This window comes from Lampetra planeri, chromosome 53 (assembly GCF_965212315.1).
Source record: "Lampetra planeri chromosome 53, kcLamPlan1.2.h2, whole genome shotgun sequence".
Taxonomy (NCBI): Eukaryota; Metazoa; Chordata; class Hyperoartia; order Petromyzontiformes; family Petromyzontidae; genus Lampetra; species Lampetra planeri.
This window is the reverse complement of record NC_136159.1, coordinates 2,289,002-2,307,035: the sequence shown is the minus strand read 5'-3', so window position 1 is coordinate 2,307,035 and position 18,034 is coordinate 2,289,002. Positions and strand designations below refer to the sequence as shown.

General features: G+C 50.4%; 1 protein-coding gene across 2 annotated transcripts; it reads left to right on the top strand.

Moving 5' to 3' along the window:
• The first annotated feature begins 1,901 nt into the window (after window positions 1-1,901).
• Window positions 1,902-17,717, top strand: LOC144734779 (cytoplasmic polyadenylation element-binding protein 1-like). Of its 2 annotated transcripts, XM_078617149.1 has the most exons (12): window positions 1,902-1,998; window positions 2,398-2,497; window positions 4,725-5,025; window positions 6,019-6,434; window positions 7,412-7,643; window positions 8,330-8,443; window positions 10,140-10,241; window positions 11,554-11,690; window positions 13,173-13,371; window positions 14,247-14,341; window positions 15,972-16,052; window positions 17,277-17,717. In XM_078617149.1, exons 3-12 carry the CDS (start codon window positions 4,806-4,808, stop codon window positions 17,385-17,387), a joined length of 1,707 nt encoding a protein of 568 aa, XP_078473275.1. In that variant the 5' UTR covers window positions 1,902-1,998; window positions 2,398-2,497; window positions 4,725-4,805; the 3' UTR covers window positions 17,388-17,717. The 2 variants fall into 2 exon arrangements, with proteins under 2 accessions (XP_078473275.1, XP_078473274.1); XM_078617148.1 differs by lacking the exon at window positions 1,902-1,998 and having other exon boundaries at window positions 2,161-2,497.
• Window positions 17,718-18,034: the final 317 nt, after the last annotated feature.

Sequence of the window (18,034 nt, the reverse complement as noted above, 5' to 3'; positions counted from 1 at the left end):
CTCCTAATCTCAGCTTGTTACCTGTATAAAAGACACCTGTTCACAGAAGCAATCAATCAGATTCCAAACTCTCCACCATGGCCACGACCAAAGAGCTCTCCAAGGATGTCAGGGACAAGATTGTAGACCTACACAAGGCTGGAATGGGCTACAAGACCATCGCCAAGCAGCTTGGTGAGAAGGTGACAACAGTTGGTGCGATTATTCGCAAATGGAAGAAACACAAAAGAACTGTCAATCTCCCTCGGCTTGGGGCTCCATGCAAGATCTCACCTCGTGGAGTTGCAATGATCATGAGAACGGTGAGGAATCAGCCCAGAACTACACGGGAGGATTTTGTCAATGATCTCAAGGCAGCTGGGACCATAGTCACCAATAAAACAGTTGGTAACACACTACGCCGTGAAGGACTGAAATCCTGCAGCGCCCGCAAGGTCCCCCTGCTCAAGAAAGCACATATACATGCCCGTCTGAAGTTTGCCAATGAACATCTGAATGATTCAGAGGACAACTGGGTGAAAGTGTTGTGGTCAGATGAGACCAAAATGGAGCTCTTTGGCATCTGGGGTCGTACCACTGGCTTGCTCTGCCCGGCCCTTAGAAGGACAGCGGGTCAGAAGAGTCCCAGGATCTATCTAGCACGGATTTCAGTCTTCAGCTGGTTCTTCGTCTTCGGCTTGATCGAACTGCCCCTCTGCTCTCATTATACGATTCCCCACCGAGGGGCGGGGTTCTGTGGGATCACACACACCCCACAGACCCTCCCCTCAGGAGGGGCTCTGGTCATGGGTAACACAACCGCCCCGCACCGGTAAGTACTGTGATTCACCCGGGTTTGGTGTGCGCGCGTTCCAGCATCACCACATATATAGACATTGACGTGCTGAATATTACATTTCATAAATTTACGCACAAGCTTATCTACACACTCACATATACTTTACACAAATATACACATACTTAGAGCACAGTAAACGGTTGTGTGCGAATGTGACGTTAAAGCCGGTGTGTATGTTGAACTTCTTTCGCACAGTACGTTGCCAACTGTGCTAATCGGAGGTGCATGATGATGATGAAAGGGTGGTGATGATAATGAAAGGTTGGTGATGATTATGATGATGAGAGGCTGGTGGTGGTGATGATAAGAGGGTGGTTATGATGATGATAAGGTGATGATGATAGGTTGGTGATAATGAGAGGGTGGTGATGACGATCATAATGAATTTGCAATAACCCTGTGAGCCATTCAGCTCTTGACTCGGGTGCAACCGCAACAAACAATAAAATTAAACGTTCTACTTAATTAAATAGACTTTTTAATAAAAAATAAATTTATCCTACAACATCAGAGTGCAGCGGCACATGAAATGCACACTACAATGACAATAGTTTAAAGCGATTTGAAGCATGTTTTTTTTTTATTTTTGGGGGGGGGGGGGGGTAAGGGGGCAAAGCTTTGTGACGTCATTTGAGGGGGGGGGTCTGACTTTTTGTGACGCCGTGTGACGATGGGGGGGGGGGGGTCAAAAATCGTCCAAAATCGCGTGACGTCATTTATGGACGCCCCCCAACACGTTTTCGCTCGATCGCGGCTCTTCCATTCGGGGAAAGACATTTCGCGAACACGGCCGCCCCCATGAACAGACGACTGCCGTGATTGTTTGCGCGATGTAATTGAGTCATCACGGCAGCCGCCGCGAAACCCACGGGCATTCGAATCGCGATCTCTGAACAATGGGAATATGCGGGCTCGTCCACGTGTGACAATTACCGTATTCTCGGGATTATACGACGCGCCTGCCCGCCTCCCCATTAACCCCTTCCCCCCCTCACCCCTGTAATATTAAACAACAGTTGGGGGTACGTCTAATAATACGGCAGGTGTGTGTGTGTGAGAGAAAGAGATCAGATTTGTCTAACCTAATTCACACCGGGCACAAGTTTTAGGGTTCGTGGGCCCTTAACGTTCAGTCGCCTTCTCATACTCCACACAATACGGTAACGCATCTGCATCTCTCATCACCATCACCACCAACCCGGTCCACTCGCTAATGAACGGCACGACGAACACGAAAGCCACGCGAACTCTCACCCACAGCTGCCGTTGTGTCTGGGCTTAAGTGTCCCAAATTGGTTAATTGCCGATTTAACTAAGTGGTAGGTGCCATAATTGCCCACGTGAGAATCTCCCCCACCTCCCCTCCCCAAGCGCAGCTCCTCGCGAGAGAGCTGCGGTTTTTTTTGGTGGCGAGAAACCCTCGACCGGGAGGGGCCCCGTTGCTCGTTCTCGATACGCGTGCCGCGTGTGTGCGGTCGATCAGGTGGCACAAACCGTCCCCCCCCCCCCTCCGTCTCTTCTGCCTGTAAAAATAAAAACCCTCATCGCTTTCATTTCAGCCGCCGTTTCCAGGATTTGTTTTGGCACTTCCCACAGCAGCAGTCGTCTCGTCTCGCTTGACGAACGAAAAAAACCGCAACCCCTTCGCTGACGACAACGGTGAGCCCCGCGCATCTCGTTGTTGATAGATTTATGTTAACGTCTCCATAGGACTAAACGAAACTAAACTATTTTTGTTTTACCCTGCACGTAAGGCCCCACTGAGCTACGTAGCTCTCATTTTTGTTGTTCGGAAGCGACGTGGCTGTCACGAATGGTAGCTCAACCACGTGGACGTTTTGTAGCAGCCAAATATTCTTAAACGAATGTTGATTCGAAATGTGGAGGGGGGGGGGGAAACCGGAGGAACCGAATAAAAATCTGCGCGACCACGGGGATAGACACGCAAACTCCAAACATACAGCAGCAGGCGTCATGGTCGAGATCGAACCCACGATTTCCTGCATACCAGGCGAGGTAGTTAACATCTCCTAGCCACCGTGACGAACTTCAGAAATGAAGGGCACGCTAATTGAATATTGAGGTTGGGAGTAACCTTGCACTCTAGTGGTAGTGCCTTACGCCGACATTCCGTAAAATCTCGAGAGAGATGTGAAGCCCTGCCCGTGATGTCCACCGCGTGTGGAGTCTGGCGAGATGCCGTGACGAGCGAGGCGCGGTGTGGATTTGGACTTCCATGGAGGAGCTGGGGGGGGGGGTCGCGTTGCGTGCCATGCGGGTGAGTGGGTCAGGGGGTTCGTTCCGTGGCCTCTCCACACTTAGAGACACTCGAAGCCACGGCGCAACCAGTTACGCGTTTCAGGTTTGGCCGGTTCGGCAATGGAGAAGCTCGCCTCTAGAAAACCCCGTGTATGGATCGGACTTGAATGTCCCGGTTACTAATTTGTTTGTCCAGTTAAACACTTTCGTTTTGTCCCCCCCCCCCTCCTTGTGTTTGTTCGTAAAAGAATGTAGCCGTGAATTCTAGATTTGAAGTTTTCTTGGTTCTTTCGGTAAAGTCACGTAGGTGAAAAATAATAATAATAAAATAATAATAATAAAAAGACGTATTCATTTTTAGTTTATTGTATTTTTATTATTTTATTATCTTATTTTATTTATTTTATTTTCACCTACGTGACTTTTCCGAAAGAACCAAAGAGAATGTATAGCCGTGCTTTGTCTCGGTTTGTTTTTACGCCTGTCACGTGCGCAGCAACGAACGCTACCGGCGATGTTTGCTGTTTGCATCGCGACCGCTTTTACCGCTGATTGAATCTCGGATCCGGACCGCTGCTGTGTTAAACATCTATTGCAACAGAAGCATTTGGCGCAGGCCAGTAAGCAAACTTTCTTTTTAAGCAACAAGCATTGTGCAACAGACCACGATACTCAAAAGAACTGTTGGCGCTTTGCTTTTGCTCAACTCCGTGGCTTAACGTCAGCCGGGAACCGTCCTGGAAATGCTGTCATCGAGTTGTCCGGATTGCATGACGGACATGAACATCGAGCGGGTTTACACCATTGGAACCTCATTTGCCAGTAACAAAATATGATAATTGTTTTTTTACCCTTCAATCTGGCAACAAAACTGACACCTTTTTTTTTTACAAGTAGTCATGTTTGCATTGACCACAATACCTGCAGTCGGAATGCATTCCGACTGCAGGTATTGTGGTCAATGCATTCCGACTGCAGGTATTGTGGTCAATGCAAACATGACTCCTTGTAAAAAAAGGTGTTAGTTTTGTTGCCAGATAAAAGGGTAAAAAAAACAATTATCGAGCGGGTTGTTGTTAATCCGTGTTGTTGAACGTCGTTCGCAAACCCGTACGCAAGCCATCCGCGTCAATCGCAAAGGTTCGACTACGGGTACAGATGATGACTCTCCCCTCCCTCCCCGTCATCGCGGTAGTCGTAGAGACCGCAGAGAACCACATCGAGTTTGAAAGCCCCCCCCCCCCTCCCCGTGTGAATCAACCGCAGCACGAATGTCAAGGCTCTGTTCTACACGGGGACGGTATTGCAACCTCTCTCCTTATTACTCGCGCTCTTCAAGATTAAAAGACACGGCAAGTCCCACAACGAAGCATTAGGGCTACCGCCGCCACCGCCATTATCGGGTGGCCGATGATCTCAATGTAGGGTCGCCAGAGCTTGGGCAATCGTTAAAATCGTCGGTTCTGGCGGGCTGCACAAAACACTCGTCTGCGGGTTTTATCCGCGACCTCCGTGCCAAAAACCCTGAGCGCGTTACAAAGCCGACGGTCGCTACTATACACAAGTCACTCGTTATCGTCTTGTTATTGTTGTTGTTGTTGCCACCCGATTCGTTTCGCTCGCACAGCACCGCAGGAGACACCCTGCCCCCCCGCTCCCTCGGCGGGGTGAGTCTGGCGAGGGTGGTGAGCCCCGCTGTGCCCGCGCGATGCCCAGCCTCGGCTGCTATCCTGCGGGGAGAGGAGACGTGCAGCAGCAACAGCAGCAGCAGCAGGGTCGGGAGATGACTGCGGCGACTGCGGCGGCGATGAAGATGCTGGTGGCGCCCGCGCACCCCGCCGCCTCCTCCTGCTGCTCGTGCAGGAACGCGGCCGTGTTCCACAAAATCAACGCGCTGCTCGACAACAACCTGGACCTGAGCGGCTTGTGTGCGACCGCCACCCACCCACAGACTTCCACTCACTCACCCACTCGACCACCCACTCACTCATCCACTCACCCACTCACCCACATCCATCCACTCACCCACCCATCCACTCATCCACCAATCCACTCATCCACTCACCCACCCACTCACTCACCCACCCATCCACTCACCCACTCGACCACCCACTCACCCACTCGACCACAGACCGCCACCCACAGACTACCATTTATTTAGAAGTGTTTTGTGCGTTCAGTTGTCCACCGTACAAGGCCAACCAATTAGCGCGGCTGGCTACGTACGGTGCGAAAGAAGCTCTACATACCCCCCCCCCCCTCTCCTCCACAGACCACCCACCACCACTACAGCACCCACCCCCACTGAGTAGCGGCATGCGGTGTGTGTGTGGGTAGCGGCATGCGGTGTGTGTGGTGGGTAGCGGCATGCGGTGTGTGTGGTGGGTAGCGGCATAGTTTGGCGTGTCCGGGTGGTTGGGTAGATCCCCAGTGTACCCACACGCGCCGTGTACCCCCTCGCTGGCTCCCCTCCACCACGATCCCCGTGCTCTGTGTATGTTGAACTTCTTTTGCACCGTACGTAGCCAACTGTGCTAATCGGAGGTGCGGGAGGGGGGGGGGACAACACGCTAAACACGAAAAGCAGTTATAAAGAAATTAGTTTTCAATGTAAGATTTATAAGTGGATGGCTCCAGTGGCTTCCTAATATCTGAAGGAAGAGCGTTCCAGACGGCCGCAGAAGCGCATCTGAAAGCGCGCGCGATGCGGTGACCGTCTCTTCGTTCGACGGCCATCCAAGAATCCGCTGCTTGCAGGGAATGACGGGAGTTCGCATGAATGTTTACGCTCCTTACCACAAGAGGTTGTCTGATTCATTTGTGCGGCAAGCACTTTGTGCATAGAACGTGACCTTTTATAAATGCGTTCGTTGGGGAAGCCAATTGCCAACGCCGCAGCGCGCGCGCTCTGTCCGACGCAGGTCGATGCACGCCAGCCGAGTGCCCGGCGGCTCCGTGCGAGGGCTCCGCGCCTTCGCCGCAACCGTGCCCGGCCACGGCGTGCCAGCAGGCCTCTGCCGACTGCGCGAAGAAACCGCAGCGGAGGCAGCAGCAACAGCAGCAGCAACGGGAAGACGCGGACGAGGGCGACGGGAACGCCGTCGTCATCGCCGCGCGGAAGATCGATTCTGCCCAGCGCGACGGTGGCGACGCGGCGGCCGACGGGAACGAGAAGAAGGTCGGAGGTGCATCGACTGTCGACGTGGAGCTCCTCCGTTTCGCCATTTCGGAATTCCTCGGTGGCGGCGGCGGCGGCCCCGGCACGCAGCGGAAGGTCGCGGGGGATGCGGGTGGTGACGTCGACGTGGCCGCGTTGGCGCCGCACTGCAAAGTGACGGTGAGGGCTTTTGAGGGTTTCATTTGTGTCGTGTGGGTTTTTTTTATCATTCGTTAACCCCAAAGAGTCCGAGTGTGGGGGGGGGGGGGGCTGTATTCCGGTGTGCGCGAGATACTCGGTGCAGCCACAACCCCTTCCACTGAGTCATTCTCCCCCAAGTGGGAGCCCCGATTTTTTAAGTTGCACGTGATGCAACCCTGCAAGGGTAGAGGGGTAACGGTTGGAAGCAGTGGGGGTTAACTAGGGAGGGGGGGAGAAAGGTCGGGGGGAGGCGTTGGGGGTGGGGGTATAACCGAACGAAACAAAAATAACATGAACGCGATGTTAGGATCGGCCAGTTTTGATATACCCTTTTCATTTCTACCCCCCCCCCCCCCCCCCCCCGGGAGAGATACAATTTTAGTGAATGGATAAACGCGCGACCATCGGATGTCGATGCGTTTTTACTCCAGCATGCAAGAACTATTGTGTTACCCCCCCCCCCCCCCCTTTCAGGTTCCCAATTCGCAAGATTTATTTTTTGCCAACTTGTGTTTTTTGTCGCGTGTACAAGCGTGGGGGGTTTTTTTTTTTCCTTACAAAGCGTCGCTTTGTGATTGCTTGGGCTCGCCGGTGACGATTGGAGAACAATTCTCACTGCCAAATTTGTCCAATTTTTGAACACTTTTTTCAACTGACGGTGGATTGCGTCCGGAAGGCACTTTGGCACAGTGTCAAGCTAAATCTATCCATCGCTAAAAGTTGGTCGTCAGAATTGTGAACGGACGCAATAATGTGGCGCGTTAAACGCTCGTACAATGTGATTCGTAAAATAAATGTTTGGCTGTGGGGTCAGGTGGTGGAGGATTTTACGACACATTTGGCCAGATCAATACATGGCTTAACCCAAAGAAAAACGCTCTATTTAAAATCCCTAATTATAATACTGGCTACAAAAACCATGTGCCGTTCACCGTGTCCGGTTCTACAATGTGCAGCAGTTGAGCAGTAGGCAATTAGCGAGGAGTGGAGGTGAGGAAGAGGCGGAGGCGCCAGCGGCCACCAAGAGGTCGTCTGTTCCGGCGGTGACGAGGAAGTCGCGTGACGGGCCGACCGGGAGGGTCCCGCGTCTCATTGAGGCCAGGCCGTTCGCCCCGGCCGATGCGGCGACCTCCGGCTTGCCGGCCTGTCACATCGTGAAGGAGGCGCTCTTGCACAAGAAGTCTGCAGGTGTCGGTCTCCTCCTCTTCCTCCTTCCTGCCCGTCCCCCCCCCCCCCCTCATGTCGCTTCCACTGCTCAGGATTGGGGTTATCGCGATGATACCACGATGGTGCGGTTGGGCAGTGTGTTTTGCAGCTTGTTGCAGCGGTCATGAAATAATGTCATCGTCAATCAAAAGACAAAATTATCCGATCACTGTTCCACGCTGCCGTAGCTCTGCTGTTACTTCAATGTGCAATGCAGGGCCAGAATGAGGGCCCAAGGCCTGTGGGTTCATCCAGCCCTGGATAAATATCACTACCAGGGCACCACGGTGGCGAGATAACTGCCTCGCCTGGTATGCAAAGAGGGCGTGGGTTCAATCTCGACCCCTAACGTCTAATATATTGGAGTTTGCGCGTCTCTCTCCCCTGTGGTCGTGTGGATTTTTCTCCCGGGTCCTCCGGGTTGTATCACCTCCACATTTTAGAATCGCCGTACGTTTTCGATTATTTGGCCGCTATAAATGTCCACGTGGTGATGAGCCCACCTCGTTGGGCTATTGTGGCAAGGTCAATTCCGAAAGAGCTACATTGCTCGTTGGGCCTTCTCTGGTAAAAATAACAATTTTGTTTAGTTTAGATGCGTTTCTCCCGAGTTTTGATTCCCATGCCACCCGCGGATTGTGTCTCTGCCCTGTTGGTGCTCGGTGCAGTGGTGAGCGACGCCAAATGCGGGTGGAGTGGCAAGCTTCCCAAGAGAAGTCACCAGAGTCCCACCTATTCCTGCAAGGTGTTCATGGGTGGCGTTCCCTGGGACATCACCGAAGGTGGTGGTGCCGTCCTAATTGGTGTGACCTCTATGGAAGTCTGGTTTTTAAAGGCTTCGGTAATCAATGTTTTCAGACGCTGTCTTTCCGACAGAGCTGTTCTTCACCTGAGGACGGCTGCTTGCGTTGTGGCCGAAACGTCGTGAGAATTGTATTTTATTATGTTTTATTAAATCCTTTATATTAAGTTCGCTTGCTTGCTTATGACCGTGCAAATCTTTCGGTCGTTTTTTAACCCACTTCCCGTGATCCAATCGAGCTGCCATTTTCCACACAGACTCGTTGTGCGTGACAATTAATGTTCGTGAAAATGTTTTTCCAAAATTTTACACTTTTTAGGACAAAAATATTATATTTAATTACCAATTGCTTAATGGTGCAATGCAATCATCTGACCCATAGGTGGCAGCCATCTCAAGCCAGAGGACGAGAGGACTCTAGCTGCCACGCATATAAAGGATTTATAGTGAAAAACTTTGTTTTTACGAAATATACTTGTTTTGATTATTTTATTATTTCCCTTCTACGTGACTTTACCGAAAGAACCAAGAATATGCTTCGGTATTCGTTTCCTGTGCGTGGGATATGGTAATTGATTTTTTTTTGGTATTAAAAAAAAATAACTAATCGGAAAATTCGGCCTAGATACGATATTTTGGATGATTTACAAGCACGACCTCACAGGAAATTACCTCACTTAAATTAATGTTACGTCTATGAAAAAACAATAAATGGATTTTACCCTTCATGGCACTAAAACAGGTATCAAGATGTTCAAACACCAAATAGAAACCTTTTGCGAGGAATCATGTCTGCATTAACCACGTACTTGTGGTGAACATGCATACAAACAAACACGTGGCTCTGATAAAAATGGATGCATTGTCTTTGAAACTGATTGGCCTACACCAGAGACAGCGTCTTTAGGGCCAAGTCTCACCAGTGTCGGATCAGAGAACGCCAAAAGGCGAATGGCACAAACACGATGCACTAATCGGGGCATTTATAGCTCTGGGTGAGCAGCTACAAAATGGGGCTTTTTTTTTTGCCAGTATCAAAGTATGAAAAAATAAGAATAGGGTCTACCCTCTGGGGATAAAGCAAGTTTTAAGCTTGTGTGGGATGTCTGTACGAATCCTGGGATTTTTACATTGCAATGGTCCGTTCAGTGCCGCCCCCCCTCCATCATTGTAAATTCGTGGCAACGTAGAAACGCGCCAAAGTGGATTGAAGGACCCTTCATGTGAAATTATTTATCGCGCACATTCGTCAACGGCAGCTCGCGTTTTTAGATTCTGGAGGTGCGCGGGAAAGCCACAGGCGAGCGGAGAGAGGGGGAAGGCAGCCAAACACGGGGTGCCAACAAATTGACCTCACGCTCTGCGTGTTCTCGTATTTTTATGATGATTTGGCCAACTCCCATCGACGATGAGTTTGGTTTTAATACTAGATGTGAAGTTTTCGTGACGGTAAGGATTCGTACTCTTTGGCTTTTTCGGTAAATTCACGTAGGTAAAAAAATCACGACGTTTCGGGCGCATTACAAGCGGTGTGCTTTCGCTAAGTTGTCCCCACCTGAAGAAGGATGCTTGTGTTGCGCCCGAAACGTCGTGATTTAATTTATTCAAAATTTTTGCCTACGTGACTTTACCGAAAAAAACAAAGCAAGAGTTGTTTTTTGTTGTTCGCGTGCCAGCTGGGATCTTGAACTCCGTGAAGAACTTTGGGCCTCTGGTGGTCGAGTGGCCGGTGCGTGACGGGAAGCAACAGACGGCTCGCAAGGAAGCGTTTCCCAAAGGTATCGTGCACGTGACGTGTGACGTCATTGAAAATAAGACCCTAACGGAATCCATCTATTTCGTCAAGTGAAATTATTTTCATCGCATTTGTAGACGATGCTCTAGTCGCAGCTGCAATTTCTATGAACAACCAAACCGGTAATGGATATCGATTGTAATTTATATGCACACATTAAACATTAACCCCCCCTCCCTCTGTGGCCTTCGCACGCGATTGCTTCACAAGCGACGACATCACATCCCCTCTTAAGACCGAAACGGGAAGATTTTATCTACAAACTCTGGCTGTTGCCTGATGAGGCTGCTTGTAATTAATGGCGAAACGTGGTACTCGAATTGTAAATGTTGTCGTGGGTTTACTCTCCAACACAACCGGTGTTGCTGTACTCGCAACGAATTGCCACGTTCTGCTTACGTGACAAACCTTACTTATTATTGGCTGTGTCGGATGGTGGCGGCTTTAACGACACGTGTATATTTACGCGATTAACCCAAAAACCTCAGGACGATATTGGTCACGTGTTAAACTGAAATGTCTTAATATTTTCTGGAACGCTGCTAGGCTTTTTTGGGATGAGAATTAGTGGCGTATGGCACTACCACAGGCGTACAAGCTATACCAGTCCATACTAATCCTAGATATTCATGCCCTACTTTCCTATAATCCTATTAGAACAAAATAAGGCGAGATGGACGTGGCATGCCGAAATATTTTCGCAGTGAATCCAGACTTTTTGTGGCTGAAATTAGCATTTTCTATATATAGCACACAGGTTTCCACAGCCAAGTATAATGATTCCTAATTGACTTCTGAATTTTCCGTAGAATGATCAGGCTAAGATTTGTCCCAAGACCCTCCGCCACCCGTACCATAAGCTGATACACATATTAGATTGTCACGTGTAGACACACTTAACACGAATGGTAATCTGTCGGCTTGTCAAAAAGTTGAACGATTTTTACAACTAAACTTAACAATTTATATCCGAAGTTTTTCTTAACGCCATCAAGCATCTTTGGAACAAGATGCAGGAACGTATCAAAGCGCTAAATGTGGTTGTGAGAATTTTTAAACTTTGAGGTGAGCTGAAACCATAACAACTGCCTCGATAAATGCCTGCCCACGTGACAATTTGTTTCGTTTGGTTGTGCCAGGTGGAGGTGGAGGTTCTAACGACACTAATTAGGCCAGATAATTACGTAGCATATCCTAATCGTAAGCAACGAAGTGTTTTTCGAAAAGATATTGACGATGTCGTTTGCTTCTTTGCTTGCGCGTAACGTGCGGTGTTGCGGCTCTCTTTGTGTCAGGCTACGTGTACGTTCTGTTTGAGCAAGAGCGGTCGATACGCGCCTTACTGCAGGCCTGCAAAAGCAACTACAACAACGCCTTCGGCTGCAACATGTACTACTACGAGGTGTCGAGCCGCAAAATGAAGAGCAAAGTGGTCGGTACCCGCGCTTGCGTCGTTTTCTTTTTTTTTTTACGATCGTCGATTTGACATCTTGGCCAAATCGCCACCTCCTCATCCACACCACACTGAAAAGGTCGCACTAATTGCACACAAATCGCTTGCCACAAATGTGACCCCACAATACCTTGCTGATCTCGTCGAGGAGCATAAACCTTCATGACGTGAACTCCGGTGGTCATCCTCGCAGTGGCTATTGGCTGCTAGCCGTCTAACAAAGACGGTCGCCGCATCGCGCGCTTTCGGATGCACTTCTGCGGCCGTCTGGAACGCTCTTCCTTCCGATATTCGAAAGCCACTGGAGCTATGCACTTTTACATCCAGATTGACAACTCATTTCTTTAGCACTGCTTGTGTTTAGTTTGTTGTCCTTCCCTGCACCTCCAATTCAGCACAGTTGGCAACGTACAGTGCAAACGAATTTCTACATGTAAAAACGGCTGCCGTTCACCACCAAGTGTAACATCACCATAGCGCGTGTGCCAAGTACGGTGCACGTGGAGGCCTTGTGGAGTGCCCAAGGCTTTCTCACGGGGGGGGGGGGGTCACGGGACACAGACCCCCCCCCCTCCCCCAGGTGTTGTGGGTTGACCGACCAGATATGACTGCCAGATGTGTACCACCTCCCTCCTGTGCCAATCTGCTGCGTTTTAATCCGCCCGGCACTTCCGCTCGTCGTTGCGAGCGTCGCTCCTCTGCCCCGTTCTCGCGTAGATCACGCAAGCGCCCACGGGCTCTTGCGGTGGCGAGTTAGAAGTAACGACGACAAACTCGGCACACTCGTCAATTCCCCCACTGCCTTCATCAACTGTCCAAAATAAAACAACAACCAGGCTTCCCCCCGCTTTGCGCGCGATGTTCACGTGACTCGCAAGCGCCAACACGAGGGTGCTTTTGGCCAAGCATCCACAGCAGGTGCAGCATTTGATGTCTAAGCCGATGGGGCGAGGGGGGGATTGCTGGGATGGACCCTCCACCACTCAATGTCCCTTTTATTTGCCCACCCAGGCTCACTCCTTATTGGATTGATCACTGTTAATCTGCCCCCCCCCCCCCCCTTCTGATAGGAGGAGCTGGAGCCAGGCTTGCAGTGTTGTGTACCTGTGTGTGTACCTGTGTGTGTACGTGCAGTGGGGGAGCGGTAGTGTAGCAGCGGGTTGCGCTGCGAACCCCGGCCACCCCAGTTTGATTCCCGCTCGCGGCCACCACCAGTGACCATTGCCTGAATCGGTTCTGGGCCTCCCCCTCGATCGACTCGGCCTCAAATGAGTACCCTTGTGCAATATGTAAGCGAGGGGGGGGGGGAAATATCTTCACAGGGTAGACAAAGACAGCTGGGTGTGGTGCCAGCCACCCACCCCCTCGTGTGCCCGTTCCGGCCTTCGTAAGTGCTGCTCGCTAACAGCACTTGCCTCATCAGTCTGTTAAAGCTGTTCGGGGGATCTTTGTGTTCTCTAGGTGCAGGTGATTCCCTGGGTGGTGGCCGACAGTAACTACACCAGCTTCCCGTCCCCGCGGCTGGAGAGCCACAAGACGGTGTTTGTGGGCGCCCTGCATGGCATGCTCAACGCCGAGGGGCTGGCGGTGATCATGAACGACCTGTTTGGAGGCGTCGTCTATGCTGGAATCGACACCGACAAGTACAAGTACCCCATAGGTACGAGAACCAGAGGTCACAATCGGGTACCCGATACCCGTACCCTACCCTACCCGGCCGGGTACTGGTAGCCGTTTGCGACCCTGGTGCGGCCGGGTACGGGTAGGCCGTGAGTCACTGGTGAGTCACCGTTTGTCACTCATTTCCCAACGTCTTGTCTCTTCTCACAATTCAAGTTCCTAGAATCAACCCACCCGCGCCTGCAACATGGCTTTATCCCAGAGGTCGCAATCGGGTACCCGATACCCATACCCTACCCGATACCCGGCTTACCCGTACATGACCCTGGTGCGGCCGGGTACGGGTAAGGAATCAAAACCCGTTTGCGACCTCTGACGAGAACCCCCCCCCACACACACACACGCAGTTTGCCATCGACACTTCCTTCTTGGGGATTCCGTCGTTTCAGAGTGGGCATCGTATCTCCAAAGTTCCGTTTTGGTTTTCAGATTAAAAAAAACCACGTTCCTTCGAAGTGGGCAGGTAGGAACTTGCTTGGACAGCGCATTCGTGCACGACAGACAAATAATCCCTGGTGGGCAGTGTGGAACCTGTTGTTCCTACCTGTATAATATATAGCGTGTGATACGTGCCTCGGGAAAACGCTGAAGAACTTCTGACGTGCGCCGTTTGACGTTGGCATGGAGGTGCAGGAAACCCATCGGCTGGCAGGAAAGACGCCAGAACCGGTATCGGCAATTGCCCAAGCTCTGTGGTTCTATTGTTGGCATGTTTGACCCATCCGGAGGGGGGGACGCGTGTGTGGGGTTTAACGCGCTCATCGCTTTGAGCCCTTGGGGGGTCAGGAAAGCCTCGACTTGGGAGAATATTTTGAGCGGCTGTTTCTGACGGCACATTTCGGTTTGTCTTCTCAGGATCTGGCCGCGTAACCTTCAACAACCCCACGAGTTACATGAACGCCGTGACGGCCGCCATCGTGGAAATAAAGACGACAAAGTTCACCAAGAAGGTAAATTGTGTTCTAAACCGAAAATACAAAGGTCTTCTTTTGAGAAAGAGATTTCCCCCCCCCCCCCCCCCCCGAATCTCAATTCTGGCAAATCGCCCGATTTAAAGCTGATTGTTAAGTACCAACCGAAACGTCGGACTCGAATTGTGCAAATATTTTGATTGAAAGCTTTCGTGACTGCAGGGATTCATATTCTTGGTTCTTTCGGTAAAGTCACGTAGAAGGGAAATAATAAAATAATAAAAATATAACACGTCGTGAGAATTTTTTATTGTTTTGTATTTATATATTTTTTTTATTTCCCATCTACGTGACTTTACTGAAAGAACCAAGAATATGTGTAAATGTTGTTTACTCTCCAACACGCCGACCAATGTGCCGAGGTCGTAACTAATTGGAAAAAAAATTTGCGACGAATCTTTACCAATTGCCCGTGTCGGGTGGTCTTGGGCTTAACGAGACATATTTCTGCAATCGAACTCCAAAAAACCTTTTTTTTGATATCATGGTCGCGGGAGGGGGGCCCTACTTGCGTGTTTTTAAACCAAAAATAATTCCGCGCCACTTGATGACGCCGCTCCTCCGTGCGACGATTGCATCGTCCACATCGTCGGCGGTGGAAGTGGTTTGAGCTCTGCAACCGCTGGTGGAAAATCCCCCCCCCCCACCACCATCCCCCGGGGTTCTAGAGGGGCACTTTGGTCTACTCCTCCCACTCTGACCAGACGGGTTGGAAGAGGAGAGGGGGGTTGACGGTGGTCGCCCACCCCCCCCCCCCATTGTTTCAATTGCCGTGCCAGGAATCGAACCGGTGACCTCTGGATTGCAAGTCCAGCGTGCTGCGAACGATTGACAACATTGACGCCTCTTGTGCATCCCACCCACCCCCACCCACTCCCAACCCTGTCTTGTACAGCGCAAATGTTGTGGGTGCATCTTGTAATCCAGCACAGTAGAAACCCCTCTTAACGACCACCTCTGACTAATCTCTTAACGACGGGCCTCCATAGAGCCCAATGTGTAGTGTAGTGTGTAGTGTAGTGCCTCCATAGAGCCCAGTGTGTAGTGTGTAGTAGTGTAATGTATAGTGTAGTGCCTCCATAGAGCCCAATGTGTAGTGTATAGTAGTGTAATGTAGTGTAGTGCCTCCATAGAGCCTAGTGTGTAGTGTAGTACCTCCATAGAGCCCAATGTGTTCACTTACCGACCATTCGCCTGTTGTAGGAACAGTAATAAGTAATGCATTGATTAACCACGTTTAAGTATTGTGTTTCTAATGTTAGTATCTTCATGTATTAATATCCATTTTTATATATTACAAAGTATTTTTTCGTGTCCAAAGGGGTAACTTTCGATGCGATCAGAACTAATTAAGCCTTTGACGTGTTTCCTAATACTCGCTTAACGACCAAATCACTTGACAACCGGTTTCGTGAAACCAATCGCCGTCGTTAACAAGCGGGTCTACTGTGTGTGTGACACCAGCCTTGTGTAACTTTAATGACACACGGCACAACGCCCTTGAAGTGCATCTCGCAATGCCGCGAACTCCGCGGTGGGGGGACCGGGACCGCTTGCCCCCCCCCCCCCCCCCGTGGCATCGACGCAATCCGGTTGCCTCGTTTTGCAGATCCAGATCGACCCATACCTGGAAGACTCCATTTGCCAAGTCTGCAGCCACAGTCCCGGAAACTTCTTCTGCCGTGCCACGGTAATCGCCCTTCTACACCGTTGTGCCCCCCCCCCCCCCCCGCTAGAAATATCTAAACCAGTGAGGTCTTAATCTGGGGTGCACGCACACCCTATAGGGGGGTGCGAGGGATGTACCCTCTCCAGGGCGTGGGGAGGGGGGGTGGTGCGAGACCATGGTCAGATTTTTTTTTTCCGAAGGCAAATCGTCGAACACAAATTAAGCATGGGCACCGAAGTTACAACTTTGTTTCAGAAAACCCTCTATTAACATTATACATTTTATAAAGATTGCCAACCAAAGGGATTGCAAGGCTGCAGTAAAGGTTACAGGCCATTGATCTAATCGCTACCCCCACTGCTAGGGTGGCAAATGCTACAATTGTATTTATCTTTTAGATCACAAATGCATTGTAGCAAGTTCAAAGTAGGCGCTGCGTTTACGATCCACTATCATTTTAAAGGATGCCGGAATGTGTTTAGTGTGTCGTTTTTGGGAAAACAAGCTAATGCGATAAACATCGCTGCAACCTGAGACGAAACAGGAACTGGGTCTAATAAAACCGACGAGTACGTATGCAAAGCTTCCTGCCCATGGGGGGGGACACAGCGTGTGGTGGACGCGCGTGTATTTATCCACCCCAGATAGTATCGACCAAATGGCCTTTGCTCATCGGCTTGTGTAGTCGGTGTGAAAGTGAAGCTATGGTAGTGGAGGACTGAGCGAGGGTTAGGAAGTCAACGTGCAGAAGGGAATCTAAGCCAACGTGTGTACTGCACGGTGAGCAGAGTGGATTTTTGATAGACTACGTAAACTGATTTTTTAAAGAGCTCACCTATACAGAGCATATAGACTACCTCGCCTGGTATACATGAGGTTGTGGGTTCGATTCCGACCCCAAGACCTGTATTTGGAGTTTTCATTGTTCTCCCTATGGCCGTATTAATTTTTGTCCGGGTCCTCCAGTTTTTCCAATCCACAATTAAAATCGACGTGCGATTTAAAGTATGTGGCTATACATTGCCACGTGACAGGCCGCCGCTTCGTCTTTGAGCAATCATTTATGGCCAGGTCGCTCCTGCAACAGAGCTATTTTGCTCGGTGTGGGCCTTACCTGGTGAAATAAAATACGGCTTGTAGTTTAAATACTTTGTGTCCTTGCGACTGTCGCCAGAGGAGACGCGACCGTGCGATGCCGGGCGCGGTGTCACGTGGTGCTGCTGCTGGTGGTGTTTTTGCTCCCAGGTCTGCTTCAGCTACTACTGCCGGAGCTGTTGGCAGCTGAGACACTCGGCGGAGGGGCTCAGCTCGCACCGGCCGCTGATGAGAAACCAGAGGGTGAAGACGGCGCAGTGAGAGCTCCTCCTGGGCTTGCGTCTCCTCCTACGAAATTTGTGTGGTAGTCATATATTTTTTGTTCGTGTGAAGTGTGTGTGTGTGTGAAGAGTGGAGAGGTCCTCGCGTGTTCGTGGAGCGTGTGTGGTGTTGATGTATTCCTTTGCGACTGTTTGTGACTGCACGCGTCTCTCCCAAATCTCTGCTCCCGGCAGCCACGAGCCGATTCTGGCGACTTCACCACCCCACCCCCTGTAATTTACATCACTTAAAATAGAAATAAACACTGCGTTCTTTATATGTAAAGTTTGAGAAATCTATTTAATAAAAATGTTGACTTTTTATAAGATGGCTCGTAATCTGCGTCTCGTGTTATTCCGCCGATTATCTCACCGTTTTTTTTATCTTTCAGTAGGTGAATATACACGATCGTGTGTGTGGATACACGTCTGAATATTATCACCTACGAAATTTCGATTGTAACGAACGAAATAACCGTGCCCTTGGCGACATTGCTCATGAACGACGTTCGCTGCTCGCTCGCTCCTTACCCACAATTCCCAGCTGAACTCACTCCGTCGCCCCCCCCCCCCTCCCTGTGGTTAATCTGGTAGCTGTGTGACCAGATTTTGAAGTTTGATACAAGGCATGTAGTTTTGGGGTGCGTC

Coding starts and splice junctions, on each gene's coding strand:
- LOC144734779 (XM_078617149.1), top strand. CDS start 4,806: ATGCCCAGCCTCGGCTGCTATCCTGCGGGGAGAGGAGACGTGCAGCAG. Junction 7,644..8,329: donor CTTGCACAAGAAGTCTGCAG/GTGTCGGTCTCC, acceptor TGCTCGGTGCAG/TGGTGAGCGACGCCAAATGC. Junction 16,053..17,276: donor ACTTCTTCTGCCGTGCCACG/GTAATCGCCCTT, acceptor TTTTGCTCCCAG/GTCTGCTTCAGCTACTACTG.